At 40.7% G+C, this 15,659-nt stretch overlaps 1 protein-coding gene across 11 annotated transcripts in view; it reads left to right on the top strand.

Annotated features, from left to right (window-relative positions):
* The window catches only part of IQCM (IQ motif containing M), a 269,935-nt gene that overhangs the window by 194,562 nt on the left and 59,714 nt on the right, over positions 1-15,659 (top strand). For 7 of the 11 annotated variants that reach the window (XM_038755208.1, XM_038755200.1, XM_038755209.1 and 4 more), the window contains one exon: positions 13,526-13,903. The exons of 3 other annotated variants lie outside the window; for them this stretch is intronic. In XM_038755208.1, coding sequence (XP_038611136.1) covers positions 13,526-13,638 — 113 coding nt within the window. In that variant the 3' untranslated portion in view covers positions 13,639-13,903. Of the gene's footprint in view, positions 1-12,835; positions 12,920-13,525; positions 13,904-15,659 lie in introns of those variants that run through there. One more of the 11 variants, XM_038755202.1, reaches the window with a different exon arrangement.

The raw sequence follows: 15,659 nt of genomic DNA, 5'->3' as shown, positions 1-15,659 counted from the left end.
ACTGTTTTAAGTGATGCATCCAAGCCTAAAGAAGAGTACACTGTTGGCATCATGAAACTTATATGAGCAGTGACAGTCAAAGCGGTCACGTAAATATGGCTGTTATTGTTCATTAGAATCTGAAGACATCTTTAAAGGGATTATTTCCTTCTATCATATAATTTTTTTTCCATTTTTCTCCTTCTAGCTGAAATTGTGCTACCGAACTAGTCAGATGCCAGATGCAACTTATTCCTTATAGTACTAGGGCCTAAATGTGATCTGATCTTGGAAATATTGTGGATTCTTTAGAATGTAAGCTCCTTGTGGGAATGGATTGGGACTACCAACTCTGTTGTATTTTATTTTCCCAAGTGCTCAGTGCAATGCTCTGAACCCAGTAAATATTATATAAATGCCAATGATTGACTGATGGAAAGCATTGGTAGTGGAAGTATATTGGGCTATATCATTTATGATGATTGGTTACCTTGAACATTCATGCAATATATTACCTCACTGGCAAAATTCCTCACATTTTGGACATTTAATTTTACCTGGAGTCACTGTGGGTCAGAAACAACTTGACAGCATTTGAAGAAGAAGAATTTTATCTCTCTGATGCTCCAAGTCTAGATAACAGGAAGCGAAGTGAAAGTCTGGGCATTATTAATTGAATTTGGGTAGTGTATCAGAATAATTCAAGTATTAATTTGAGTTATCTAACCAATTGGAGCTATGTAGACATATTAGCTAGTGATGATGGAGTTGTCTCTCAGGAATGATGGACCCATCAGTCAATGGTATTTGAGCACTGACTATTTGCAGAGCACTGTACTAAGCAATTAGGAGAGTACATTGAACCTCAGTCCTGAAACCTCAGGAGGAAGAACCTGGGCAAAGGAATTGAATATAGCGTTAGTGGCTTGTGCAGTGCCATTCACACTCTCTCATTCTTTCCAAGTCATCATCAGTTGTATTTATTGAGCGCTTACTGTGTGCAGAGTACTGTACTAAGCGCTTGGGAAGTACAAGTTGGCAACATATACATCTTTTTACTGGGACATGTAGTACAACATCTCACTCATTCATTCAATCGTATTTATTGAGTACTTACTGTGTGCAGAGCACTGTATTAAGCACTTGGAAAGTACAATTTAGCAATAGAGACAATTGCTGCCCACAACAGGCTTACAGTCTAGAAGCGGGGAGACAGACATCAAAACAAGTAAACAAGCACCAGTAGCATCAATATAAATAAATAGAATTATAGATGTATACATATCAAAACAAGTAAACAGGCTTTAATATAAAGAAATAGAATTTTAGCTATGTACATATATACACAAGTACTGTGGGATGGGGGCATAGAACAAAGGGAGCGAGTTGGTGCAATGGGAAGTGGAGAGGGAGCTGAGGAAAGGGGGGGTTTAGTCTGGGAAGGTCTCCTGGAGGAGGTGAGTCTTCAGTAGGGCTTTGAAGGTGGGGGGAAGTGTGATTATTTGGTGGATTTGAGGAGGGAGGGCATTCCAGGCCAGAAGCGTTCTCGCCTGTCCCGCCATCGACCCCCAGCCCACGTCCTCCCCCTGGCCTGGAATGCCCTCCCTCCGCACATCCGCCAAGCTAGCTCTCTTCCGCCCTTCAAAGCCCTACCGAGAGCTCACCTCCTCCAGGTGGCCTTCCCAGACTGAGCCCCCTCCTTCCTCCCCCCCCACCCATCCCCCCGCCTTACCTCCTTCCCCTCCCCACAGCACCTGTATATATGTTTGTACATATTTATTACTCTATTTGTTTTACTTGTACATATTTACTATTCTATTTATCTTATTTTGTTAATATGTTTTGTTTTGTTGTCTGTCTCCCCCTTCTAGACTGTGAGCCCTCTGTTGGGTAGGGACCATCTCTATATGTTGCCAACTTGTACTTCCCAAGTGCTTAGTACAGTGCTCTGCACACAGTAAGCGCTCAATAAATACAATTGAATGAATGAATGAATGAAAGTAGGATGTGGGCCAGGGGTCGACAGTGGGACAGGAGAGAACAAGGAACAGTAGGAAAGTTAGAACAAGAGGAGCGGAGTGTGTGGGCTGGGATGTAGAAAGTGAGAACGGAGACATCTGAGTAGGCAGGGAGTGGTGCAGCATATCAGAAAGTGCATCTGTGTCTTCACCTATGAAAGTCAGCTTCAGGCAGAACTAAGACTACAACCCAAGTCTCCAGTTTCCCAGCATAGTACCCTTCCCCACTGCACCATTTCAGCAAATCTGAAATTCAATTCAATTCAATCATATTTGAGTGCTATGTGCAGAGCACTGTACTAAACACTTGGAAGAGTACAATATAATGATAAACAGACACATTCCCCACCCCTAGTGAGCTTACAGTCTAAAAGGGAAGAAATCCTTACTTACTTGGGTCTTCTTGACATTGCATGATGTCAATAGCACTCTGGTGAAACTAGTCACCAGGTAAAGAGAAGTTAAAAGTATTGTCATTTCAAAATACAGTTCAATTTTTAGATAATGCTTTTGCAGTTCATTTATGAAACTGTTGTCAGAAGGGCTTCATGAAATGAAGTAAATTTACTGCCCTTTTCTCAATGATCTAAATTAAGCTTCTCTAATAATGATGCAATGGCACATCCAGCCTGAAACCCTCTGCATGCTAGCTCTAGCCAACCACTTTCAACCATTCAATCTGCTTCACTTTTTTCATAAAGCTTTTACCAACTGATTTTGGTGTCTCAGTGCAATGAATTAAGGCATGAAAGTCCATATATTCAATATTTAAACAAATATCTGGGTGATTATGTGTTTCTCATAGTGAAAAACACTATACACCAATAGTGTCAGAGATTATAATCTACTAGAGGGTAGAGACCCCAGCTTTGCACAGCATCAGTCAAGTATCAGGGAAAATATTTAATGATATTGATTATTATTTGCCTTGAGTCTGGGATGTGTATGTTAAGGTGTAACTGAGTTCTAGCATGTCTTTTTTGTGGATTTCAGTTTAGTCCTGCTAGAAGAGGATATGGCCCCATGGAATGAGAGGAAGGCCAGGAGTCAGAAGTCTTGGCCTGTATACCAAGGTCTCTTTATTAGTCACATAACTTAACCTCTCTCTGCCTTACCCATCCCATCTGTAAAGTGGGGAAAATAACAGCTCCTCCAGCAGAGGTGAGGACAAGCAGTTTCTGGATGTAAAACTCTTTAGAAATATGCAAATTCAACCCAGTTTAGCTGCTGGCTTCTTTTGTAGTTTAGAGCCCCAAACTCTCATCTGTGCAAATGAGGAGAGGCTGGATGGTTAGTGCAACAAAGCAGAAAATGATAAAAAAAAAAAAAAGAAGAAGTGCTTGGCCTAATTGGAGTATAACGAAGGGACTCTATCTGGGCAAATTGATGAAATTTCTTTGGATGAATAGAATCTTGGTGAAAAGTACTGTTTGGACCCTGGGTACTACAGAATGGAGGAAAGTCAGGGAAAAGAATGGTGAAAACTTAAATATCTGCCATGGATAATCCAGGGTCTTCATCAAGAGTAGATGATCATTTTATTCAGAAGATAAATGGGAAATGCAAATGCCAACCCTGGGATGTGTAAGAGTTCGAAATCATGAAATAGTTAGAGGATACCAATATCAACAATCATTATTGTCACTGCTCACTTTTACAACCATTGCTAATTTCTTGGAGTTTTTAATGAGAATAAATGAACGATGCAGCTTTAGTATCTAAACAATGCTAATTCATTTTCAGAATCCGAAAAGCGATTCTGGCATTTTGCTGAAAAATCATACACTGCAGTTTGGGATCTTGACAAGCTTGGAACAGTGTGGTTCAAAATAAGAGTCAAACTGATTTATGACCCCTTAAATACAAGTTTCTAGAAAACTGGATCTGATTTTGGGCAAAATTTTTTGGGGAAAAAAAATAGAAGGCCTTGTTTGCCAGGTTTCAGCTTCAGCCAAAGTTTTAGAGCCAAGGTAAAGGAAATTTGATCTGAAGCTGGGGTTTAGAAGACTGAAAGGGCTACATGAATGGTGGCATTGTCATTCTGCATGAAGTATTTTTTGACCTGGATTGAACATCAGCATTTTCTTGTTTCACACTAAGGAAATCTGTTAAACGTTGGGACTTGGATGTGTAGACGAAGACTTTAAAAAGAAATGAATAGAGCCTAATGCTCCTTGCTGTCTACCTACCCATTGAGCCCAACTAGATAACTTTGTGGCAGTGGGCATCTTGCTGAAAATCAAACTCATTTCTAGTTCCTGAAGCACTCTGGCAAAAACTGAAACACGAACTTCTCATCAATCTTCACTTATAAATATTAATCTAGTTTCATGTTGGAGTTAACAGAGCGATCTTAATAATTGAGGGGCCGATGAATGCTGTTTGTGAATTACATCAAAATTTAAGGAATGATCTTCACTGCCTGCCACTGAGCATTGTCATTTCAGCTGGGAGACCTTGGCAGTACTGCAGCAGGCTATTGTTTATTGAAAAGGCTAATATTAGCAGGGGATGTGATAAGAATGCCTTTTAAAAAAATAATTGAATGCTATCTTTTTTTTGGCAGTAGCATCTTGTATCTCTCTATAGTGTATCACTTTAGAGTCCTTTATTCAGTCTTTAACAATACCCCATTATTTAAAAATCAGGGGCAGTGTGATGGAATGCAAAGAGTTTTGCATATTATTCTGATGGTGGATGATAATGCTTTCTTTCCTCTTCTGTTCTTATTTTAGTTGCAGATATGGGGGAGGCTTGCCGCATATACTGAATTGTTATGAACTCTATAGAACACTTTCTAAAAAAATTCCGTGGCCATTTCTTTGCTGGCAAAGTGAAATGAGTTGGTGAAAGCATAAGTTGGGCGGGTGCTTCCTCTTCAATCATCTCCTTTTCAGCCTGGTCCAACTGATTTCTTAGAAACATTATTAGGTATCAAAAAATATGGTCATTGGCATGTTGCTGGAAAATCCACTGTGGATGCCGGTAAACCCTGTTCTCTCAGATTCACTTGGCTGTGCTCTGTGATGCTGAAAGGCCTCTTCTTGTCCAGAGCCCGCTTTGGTTTTAAGCAAGTGATGTAATTGCCTCAGCTTCCTCTTTGGGGGTAGGGGTGGGGCAGCAGGAGGAGGTGGTGGGTTGGGGGATGGTGCTTACAGCAGCCCATTAGAAGAAGCACCTGTGGGAATGGGGAGTTTGGAGGAGAACACAATTACACTAGTATAAGGGGACCAGGTCAAGACTACTCTTGGAGAAATGCTCAGGGTCTGGGGGATCCAATGAATCTCTGCATTATATCATATAGGACACCATGTGCCCTCATAACATAATGCAAAGTTGTAATTTAGAATGAGAAAGGGAGGAAATTTTTTCCTTAGCTTGTCTGAAGTGGATCGAACTTGGGTCTGGAAATCAGAAGGACTTGGGTTCTAACTTTGCTCTGATACTTAATAACAATAATGATGGTATTTATTAAGCACTTACTATGTGCAAAGCACCATTCTAAGCACTGGGGAAATTACAAGGTGATCAGATTGTCCCACGGGGGCTCACAGTCTTAATCCCCATTTTACAGATGAGGTAACTGAGGCATAGAGAAGTTAAGTGACTTGCCCAAAGTTACACAGCTGACAATTGGGAGAGCCGGGATTTGAGCCCCTGACCTCTGACTCCAAAGCCCGTGCTCTTTCCACTGATCCATGCTGCTGTGTGACCTTAGGCAAGTCACTTAACTTCTCTGTGCATGTTTAAAATGGGGATTAAGACTATGAACGCTATGTGGACAGGAGTTGTCTACAACCTGATTAAATTTTGTCTAGACTGTGAGCCTGTTGTTGGGTAGGGACCATCTCTATAAGTTGCCGATTTGTACTTCCCAAGCTCCTAGTACAGTGCTTTGCACACAGTCAGTGCTCAATAAATATGATTGAATGAATGAATCTATCACAGTACTTAGTACAGTGTTTGGCACATAGTAAATGCTTAAATACCATAAAAAAGCTAGCCCTCACCTGTATAGACCTATCAGTAAGTCTAGTGCCTGTGTAGAAAGCCCCAGTCTTCTAGATGATTAGGAAATCCCCATTATGTATTATGGGTTATCTAATAATAAGAAAACTGTTCCTTTCCCCGTTGGGTATCTGGTTAAGTTATTTTAAAATCTAGATTGGGATGGCAGAATTTTCTCAGAAAATAACTCAATTCTCTTATTTTTCAATTGTAAACTTCAGTGCTTCACGATTTTGGTGGTGTTTTAGTGGCTGGACCACAAATTGGTTTAATGGAAACAATAGTAATGATAGCTGTGGCATTTGTTAAGTGTTTACTATGTACCAAGAACCGTAGTAAGCACTGGTAGGACAAAACCCCTGTCCAACAAGGGGCTTCCAAACTAAGTAGGAGGGAGAAAAAATATTGAATTTCCAGTTTGCAGATGAGGAAACTGAATCACAAAGAAGTTGTGATGTGCCCAAGGTTATACAGCAGGCATGCAGTTGCCTCCACATCCACAATTTCTGCCTCACAGTCTCATGCTTTGGCCATATAGTTTCTTCATGAGACCATTCTCTTGCACTAATCAAAGTTTGTGAACCCAAGAGGATTGAAAGACAGGGGATCAAACTGGGAAGAATGTTGTCAGAGAAAGCCTGAAGATCTAGTCTGGGGAGAGATGGGAAAATGAATGGGAGTTCTGCCACAGTACATGGACAAGCCAGGGTCTTTTTCCCCAAAGAAAGGGCAACCCAGAGACTTACATAGCTTGGCTCCTATAAATGGTGAAAAGCCATACAAAGTTTCTTTTACTTTGTAGGAATTTGCAAAACAGTATCTCTTCTCAACCTCACTTGCTTACTGGTTCTCTCTCCCCAAAGTCCTGGAAGGCTATGAAATGAGGTAACCTCCAAATCCTGAAGTTGTGAAGCTGTGATCAGCAGTTCTTGCTATACCTGATTTTATCCCTTGAGCCTGGGTTATGTCTCTATTGACTAGCACTCTCTTCCCCTCCTTTTCTAGGGGAGGGTGACAGAAACAGAAGCATCAGATGGCCTGTAGGCGCCCAAATATGTAGTAGCACAAATACCAGCTGAAAGTATTTTTGATCAGGTACAAAGAACCAAATGGCTGTTGTCTTAACTTGTTCTTCCCAAATGTTGTTATTGCCTCTGCCTCTTTCAACCTCCATCTCACAGTCATTCATTTATAAATGTATACTGACTTTAGTTTGATAATGCAGCAAGGAGATGTGAGGCTAGGGGCTAGAGAAGTAAAAAAAGGACACTAGCAATGGTGATTTTCAGGAATTACCTAATCCCTGGATTCTTTTTCCATACCTAACATAGAATTACTTTATGAAGAATTCTCTAAGAATGAAAAGAAATACTTGTTTTCATCATAGTTGCAATTAATTTTATTAAGCATGATTGGACTACCCTTTGAGGTCACTTGTGATGAATGGCAGGTGGCTAAGAGAGATGTGGAAAAAAGGAGGAAGAGAAGAAGCAGCATGGCTCAGTGGAAAGAGCATGGGCTTTGGAGTCAGAGGTCATGGGTTCAAATCCCAGCTCTGCCAATTGTCAGCTGTGTGACTTTGGGCAAGTCACTTAACTTCTCTGTGCCTCAGTTACCTCATCTGTAAAATGGGGATTAAGACTGTGAGCCCCCGTGGGACAACCTGATCACCTTGCAACCTCCCCAGCACTTAGAATGGTGTTTTGCACATAGTAATAATAATAATGCCATTATTATTATTACTATTAAGAAGGTGTGAATAAGCACAATCTTGCCTTCTAGAAGTTTGCAATCTCATTTGGACAACCATAGCACAGGGGAAAATATTAAAGGTCTGTGCATAATTGAACAACCATTCAAAAGCCAGCATGGCTTACTGGAGAGAGGATGGGTTTGGGAGTCAGAGGACGCGAGTTCTAGTCCTGGCTCTGCCACTTGTCTGCTGTGTGACCTTGGGCAAGTCACTTAACTTCTCTGTGCCTCAGTTAACTCATCTGTAAAATGGGGATTAAAAGTGTTAGCCCCACGTGGGACAACCTGATTACCCTGTATCTACCCCAGTGCTTAGAAGCACTTGTATTAAGTGCTTGGGAGAGTATAATATAAAAGACACATTCCCTGCCCACAACAAGCTTTGTGTCTAGAGGAAGTTGGAGTCACTTCTGCACCTGGGTGCACATGATCCATGTGATTACATCTAAAGATCTCCACGGCATCCACAGAAGAGTATTCATTCACTCCTCTGAACAGATTCAGATTCTCTACCTTTTCTGGTCTGGTAGTCTGGCTTTTCATCTGTACTCATTCCTTCCATTTCAATATGCCTACTGAAGCCACTTAAAAATCTAATGAGGGAAAAATAAAATCAGGTATCTTGAAGAGTGTGTGGGTTTGTGTGAAAGAGTGGTTACGATTTTCTACCCAACTCATTTGGTAGAGTTCAACTCCAGGCACCTGGGTCCAAACTGTATAGCTTTCATCCTTTTAAGGTCTGGAGGAAAGGGCTTTGACATAATGGGAATGGCAGAACCATACTTAGCATTAATATTCTAGGATTAACAATAATTCAGCGCTGAAAAGTCCTAGTTAAGGTTTTTACTTTGTTCCATGAAAACATGTTAAGCAAAATAACCCCAAATAGTGTTTCCCACAAGAAATTATGTAATGTCTAGTAATGTACTCCCATTACTGGAAAAACTCAAAAAAGCAATTTAAGCCAATTCCTTAAATGCTTGCTAGTTGTAGCACCTGCCTCCCATCAAAAATCAGTCAATCAATCAATCTTATTTATTGAGCACTTACAGTGTGCCTAACACAGTATTAAGCATTTGGAAGAGTACAATAAAATGAAGTAGACAGATACAATCCTGTCCAAGATGAACTTACAGGATAGAGGGGGAGACAGACGATATAAATAAATACATTATGGCTATGTACAGGATATTTATATAAGTGCTGTGGGGCTGAGCAAGGGGTGAATAAAAGGAGCACAGGATGTAAAGCTGCTTGATCCCTACATGCCAGAATCCAATACAGGTATACCGCAGGTTGTGGTCACCCTTTAATATCTGCAATTCAAGGACACGTCCATCGCCAATTTCTGACTTTGCTAGGAGCCACAATCCTTGCCCCTCACAATACATTCAATCACTGACAGTATATTAACTCCCTCCTCATCCCCTCCTCTCCTCACTGTGTTCCTTTCCCACTCTCTCCTGTTTCTGCCTTCCTACCGCACACTCCCAAATCTTCATCCTCTGTGCATTTTTTTTAAGCTGGCAATACGAGCCACGGTGTAGCTGCTGCAAGCCACCATGAACTACCTCGGTATTCAGTGCCACTCCAATGCCACACCACTGATACGCTCCATTAAGAAAACTGAAGTTTATTCTTCCTGATTTCCTCTTAAGACCCTCAAGAGCTGTGGTGTGTGTGTGTGTGTGTGTGTGTGTGTGTGTGTGTGTGTGTGTGTACATAACAGTAAGAGTTGATAATAAAGCCTTTTGTCTTTCTTCCACTTGAGCAAGCTGTCATTAGGTATTTCAGTTCTTGGTCCTTGTTCCAGAATCCTCATTAATTATGGTGTAGGTTATATGTTCACTAAGTGCCAAGCACTATACAAAACACTGGGTAGATACAAGCTCATCAGGGTGGACATGGTCCCTGTCCCCCATGGGGCTCACAGTCTAACTAGGAGGGAGAACAGGTATTGAATTCCCATTATACAGATGAGGAAACTGAGGTACAGAGAAGTTAAATGATTCGTTGTGCAATGTGACCACACTGCGGGCAAGTGGCTGAGAACCCAGTAGATTAGAACCCAGTTCCTCTGATTCCCAGGCCCATGCTCTTTCCACTAGGATACACTACTATTCTACAACTAAAATGAAGCAAATTTTTATTCTGGAGATCTCTTCAGGCCCTTCCTTTTCCTTTATTCTGTTTCCTGCCTTGCTTTGTTACTCCAAGACTTCTGTTGTCCTTATACTTTTCGTAATTTGCTTACTTATCCTTCGGAACCAAGTTGAAATTGCTTCTTACTTTTTTTTCAATTAATGTTTTACAATCTTGGAACAAGGTAATATTTATTAAGTCATTTAAGGCTGGAGTGAAAATTGTATGTGAAGTACAATCAGTACTTATACCTAGCCCATCATTCTGATCATATTAATGGAATTAATAGCTGTACAATATGATTCACCCCTTATGTGAACCAATATAGTTTCAAAGCAGACAGAAGGCATAACCAAACTTTAAAAACTTTGAAGAAATTCCTGACATCCCTTTCCCAGAATGACAGTCAATACAGTCACGATGCTGGAAAATGCACAATTGCTAATGTATGTGCATTTCCCCCACTTTGAACAAATTAGAGAGCTGTCATTTAAAAAAGCATAAAGAAAACTAAACTTTAATGTCATTTATATTTACTGCTTCAAACTTGAATTCCCCTCACTCATTAGAAATAACGGCCCAGAATTCAAAGATATGTATTGTAAAAGAATAAAAATGCATACTGTTGTTTTAAGCCAGAAAATCTGTGCATATGGCAATACTAGATGGTGCTATGCAACAGCCAGTGTTTGATAATTGCTAGCATACAATTCAGCATAAAATTTCTTCCCCTGGTTACAATTAATGTGGGAATGAATCTAAATCATCCCATTTTGAGTTATTGAGAAATGTGAATCATGCTGCCTAATATTCCTTCCCTTTTCTCTTGAGGGGGTCACTTCACTCCCCTTTTTAGAAAGTCCATAGTGGCTTCTGATTACTGCTTGCATTAACTTTTAGCTCTGAATTATCACGTGCCCTTTAACCAAGCCCTCTAGCTCTCAGAAGCAGCAACATAGCCTAGAGGAAAGAGCATTGGCCTGGGACTCAGAGGGACTGGGTTCTAATCCTGGTTCTGCTACTCACCTTCTATGTGACCTTGGGCAAATCACTTGGCTTCTTTGTTCCTCAGTTTTTTTCATCTGGAGAATGGGAATTTAATTCCTGTTCTCCCTTCTACTCATTCATTCATTCATTCAATCGTATTTATTGAGCGCTTACTGTGTGCAGAGCACCGTACTAAGCGCTTGGGAAGTACAAGTTGGCAACATATAGAGATGGTCCCTACCCAACAGTGGGCTCACAGTCTAGAAGGGGGAGACAGACAACAAAACAAAACATATTAACAGAATAAAATAAGTAGAATATGTAAATATGTACAAGTAAAATAAATAGAGTAATAAATCTGTACAAACATATATACAGGTGTTGTGGGGAGGGGAAGGAGGTAGGGCGGGGGGGGATGGGGAGGAGGAAAGGAAAAAGGGGGCTCAGTCTGGGAAGGCCTCGGGCTCACAGTCTAGAAGGGGGAGACAGACAACAAAACAAAACATGTGGTCAGGTGTCAAGTCATCAGAATAAACAGAAGTAAAGCTAGATGCACATCATTGACAAAATAAATAGAATAGTAAATATGTACAAGTAAAATAGAGTAATAAATCTGTACTCACACTATGAGCCTCATATGGGGCAGGGACTGGGTCTGGCCTTATTATCTTGTATCTAGCCTAATGCTTACTACAGTGCTTGGCACACAGTAAGTGCTTAACAAATATTACAGTTACTTATTATTATCCCCAGGTGACCTCTTTTCCCACTGCTCTGCAATTCTTGCTCTTTGCTCACTCTCATCCCTTCACCCTCTTCTGTACCTAACCTTCCTGACACCAATCATCATTAACATGCTTTTCCCCACCCCACTGAATTTCTCCCGCCCATATCCCTCCTCTTCTTCAAAACCCAGTTGAGCATGAGAAGAATCATGGTATAGTAGATAGAGCATGGGCCTGAGAGTGAGAAGGTCATAGGTTCTAATGCCGGCTCTGCCAAATGTCAGCTGTGTGCCCTTGGGCAAGCCACTTCACCCCTCTCTGCCTCAGTTATCTCATCTGTGAAATAGGGATCGAGACTGTGAGACAGGTGGGACAGGGACTGTGTCCAACCCGATTGGCTCGCATCCCCCGCAGTGCTTAGTTCATTGCTTGGCATATAGTAACCACTTAATGAATACTATTATTATTATTATCATTTGTTATTATTATCACCCACCTCTTCCTGAAACATTCCCTTTCTAAACCCTAGCATCTTAGCAGGCATTTTGGATCAGTTCTCCCTGCACTTGTGGGCATGACTGTACAAAAATGCATATATTTAGTGTTGTGGTTTTGTCAGGCAGAAGGCTCTGCTTGTAATCCCCCTAAGTATTAAGTTCACTTGTGTTCATAAGTGTTTAGATCAAGAGTTCACTGAATAATAGAGCTGCTAATTTAGTACCACTCCTGAGTCTTGAAAAACTCCTCATCACAGATTCTGGGAACTTCAAGAGATTCTGTGCTCACCATAAAAGCCTAGCTCAGGAGAGTATTTCTGTGGTTTCCCAGCCTACGGAATAAAACATTAATCTCTGATGCATTTCAGGAGAGTACTGTGGCAACCTGCAATTGCCTCTTCCTGATTCCTGTGAAGTTCTGTTAGTGCAAGACAGATATTTCCCTCAGTGCTCTTTGTGTGGCGTACTTGACTGTGTCTGTTCTTACTGCACCGGCTTTGCAGAGATCTGGACAGGGCCTTGAGTGGTCATAGTCCATCTCTTGCCCCCATATGAATTACATCTAATTCATATTATAGCCAGTTCTGATAGTTCACTAAGGGAATTGGTTCACCATTCCCTGTAAGATCAGTCTACCAATCAATGGTGTATATTGAGCACTGGTCTGTACTAAGTGCTTAGAAGAGTACAATACAACTGAGTTGATAGACACATTCCCTCCCCACAGTGAAGATGTTGAGAAGAAGAGTTTGGACCATTACAAAATGCAAGAGCACCATTGTATGACAGTATTCTATGACTCATATTCTAGGTAAGGATTGACCAATGTAGAAAAAATGATATTGTTTCAATAGGATATCTCCAAGTTATTGGAGTCCTTTTAAAAAAATGGAAGCCTTTAGTTGGGATATCATCAATTTTCTAATAGTAACATCTCAGAAGAGTTGAATTTCAGTAACATCTCAGAAGAGTTGGATTTCAGTGATGTCAACCAGTGGTCCACATTGGTAATGTGGTGGTCACCTCCAGAAAGCACAGGTCAAGGCTTAAGGAAATATAGCTTGTATCTTTAACTGTGATCATAATGGGAGGCTGCATAGCCCAGTAGAAAGAGCATAGGCCTGGCAATCAGAGGACCTGGGTTCTAATTCCATTCCTACATTTCTCTGTGCCTTAGTTACCTCATCTACAAAGTGGGAAGCCCCATGTGGGACATAGACTGTGTCCAATCTGTTTCAAATATCTACCCCAGTGCTTAGTACAGTGCCTGGCATACTGTGCCTAACAAATATCATTTAAAAAAAGGTAGACGGGTAATGAACTGGAGTTCACTAGGCTCAATTATAACTATTATAGGAAATAGATGAACTAAAAGATTCGGGAACTGACTAATATATTTGTTTGTTTTGTATTGTAGTGAGAGGACATCCCATACTAAAGAAAGCTGACATTCGGATTGTTGGGAAGTTAGTGGCGAAATCCATGAGAGAGGGGAAAATGAAATCCATTAGTTTTGGGTTTTTCGATTAAAGAATGGAACATGTTGATGTTGCCCAAATGATGGGATTCATCTGCCGTGTTTAGTGGGGAAACAATAAGGTAGCCCATGCCATCTTTGAAAAGATCCCATGATGACCAAGGAAAAAGAAAAACAAGTCTATAAATAATGAAGGTTTCTTAGACTATGGCAAGCCTTGCAGCCTATCAGAGTTATTGGTTAACACCATTATTTTAGGCCATATTTGAAAAAAAAAAAAGCCTCTGTTATACCATGGCAATTGAATTAAACTTCATCCTCAGCAGAAAGTTGCAAAATGTCATTTTATTTTTCCTTAGCTGGGTATCTTTGGCTAGTTAGGAGTCAAACCATCTGGTCCAACATGGGACCAGAGTTAGAGTTGAGGAGCACAGGCAACAACTTATTCTTGTTTACGATGCCAGCTTTTCACCCTTCATTCATTCATTCAACTGCATTTATTGAACGTTTACTGTGAAAAGCTAAGAGCTTGGGAGAGTACAGTACAGCAATAAACAGAACATTCCCTGTCCACAATGAGCTTCCTGTAGCCCCTCAGTCCTAGCCCTTACTAGGCTAGCTGTTATTCTAAAATTCCCATTTGCTTGTTCCCACCTTCCTCTTCCTCTTTCTATCACTAGACGAATGAAACTATCGGTAGCATGTCCATTAGCTCTTGGAAACCTTTGCTTGCAAGAAGGAAGCTTAAGTAATTTTAGCCATGTTTCTCCATATTTCTTTGTTTAAGGGACCATCTTCAACTGGATTATGCAGGAACACTGTAAAGTGGGTCTCAAGCATAATGTTTACCTAAAATGTTTAGGTGTTTAGGAACACTCCATCCATACTCATGTGAGAAAGAGCTATGTCTTTCCACAGGGTCAGGCTGAGCCGGAGGGTCTATTCAAAGAACAGGAATAAAACCTACCACATTTCCAGGCTGCTATTTAGCTTAAGGATCAATTGGTTATAAAAACGATAGATATTTCTTAGTGCTACAACCTTGATTTGCCTCATGGTGTTTGCAATTTCAGAACAATTGGCCACTTTGAGTAGTTTTTTTTTTGTCTGCATGACAACATTTGTGAGATGTATTTTATTATTTTATTTCCAGTTTTTTCATGTTTTTATTTCAGGAAACCTGTGTTTCCAATACATTTCTATTCCAGTCCTGTGGTGATTGACATTTCTTCTATTCAAATTTTCAGGTTACCTCAGACCTCTCAGTGAGTATATCCAAAAATGAACTCCAAGCAGTTCAAGTATTTTGAATAGGACAAGAAACTGCTTCTCTTCTATTCATCTTTATTAAATAATCCTGTAAAACTCCTTAAGATCCAAGACTGGCAAAATAATTTTACTTTTATAGGTGAAGGTGAGGGGTTTTTAACTAGTTTCCTTTATCCCCTTATCTCCTTTTCCCACCTTGCCTCCTGCTCACCATTCTCTTAAACTAGGGAGAAAATGAAGGGGATTTGGTTGGTTACATTAGACGAAGGTGATACATTCTATTAAAAGCTGCTTGGAGGGAGGGGCCCTAGGCCAGAGAAGAGATAAAATCATGGAGTAACCAGCAGCACTGGAACTAGGCCCAAGGAGAGGGAACACATACAGAAGGCTCAAAGATGGGAATGGGGGCCAGGTGGAGCTAAAAAGAAGGCTGGTTTGATTAGAGCGATAAGACAGAGGGAAGCAGGGTTGGTGTTAGTAAAGAAAATAGAAAAATTAACATTTCTTAATGACCTGCTCTTAGTTTCCAGGGTCATAGCCCATATAAGTCACACAGCAAAAACGTTTCCTCACTTATAAAAGTTTTAAATGCTGTATGTTAGGGATATGACAACCAAATAACTGATTTCAAGTTCATCGGTGAGCTGCCTCCGCATGGACAAAGTACAGTAAGGCACATTCAGGCCCAAACTGGCCCTCCATGGCTTGTATATCTGCCTAATTCCTCTTCTGGCGCTCACTCTTGAAAATCCAAAGGACTGGAATCGTTTGGGACCCTGAGACTCTGACTAGTCATAACAACGTG

The sequence above is a fragment of the Tachyglossus aculeatus genome, chromosome 12 (genome assembly GCF_015852505.1).
Source record: "Tachyglossus aculeatus isolate mTacAcu1 chromosome 12, mTacAcu1.pri, whole genome shotgun sequence".
Lineage (NCBI taxonomy): Eukaryota > Metazoa > Chordata > Mammalia > Monotremata > Tachyglossidae > Tachyglossus > Tachyglossus aculeatus.
Note: the sequence above shows the minus strand (reverse complement) of the source record. Positions and strands in the feature narration are given on the sequence as shown.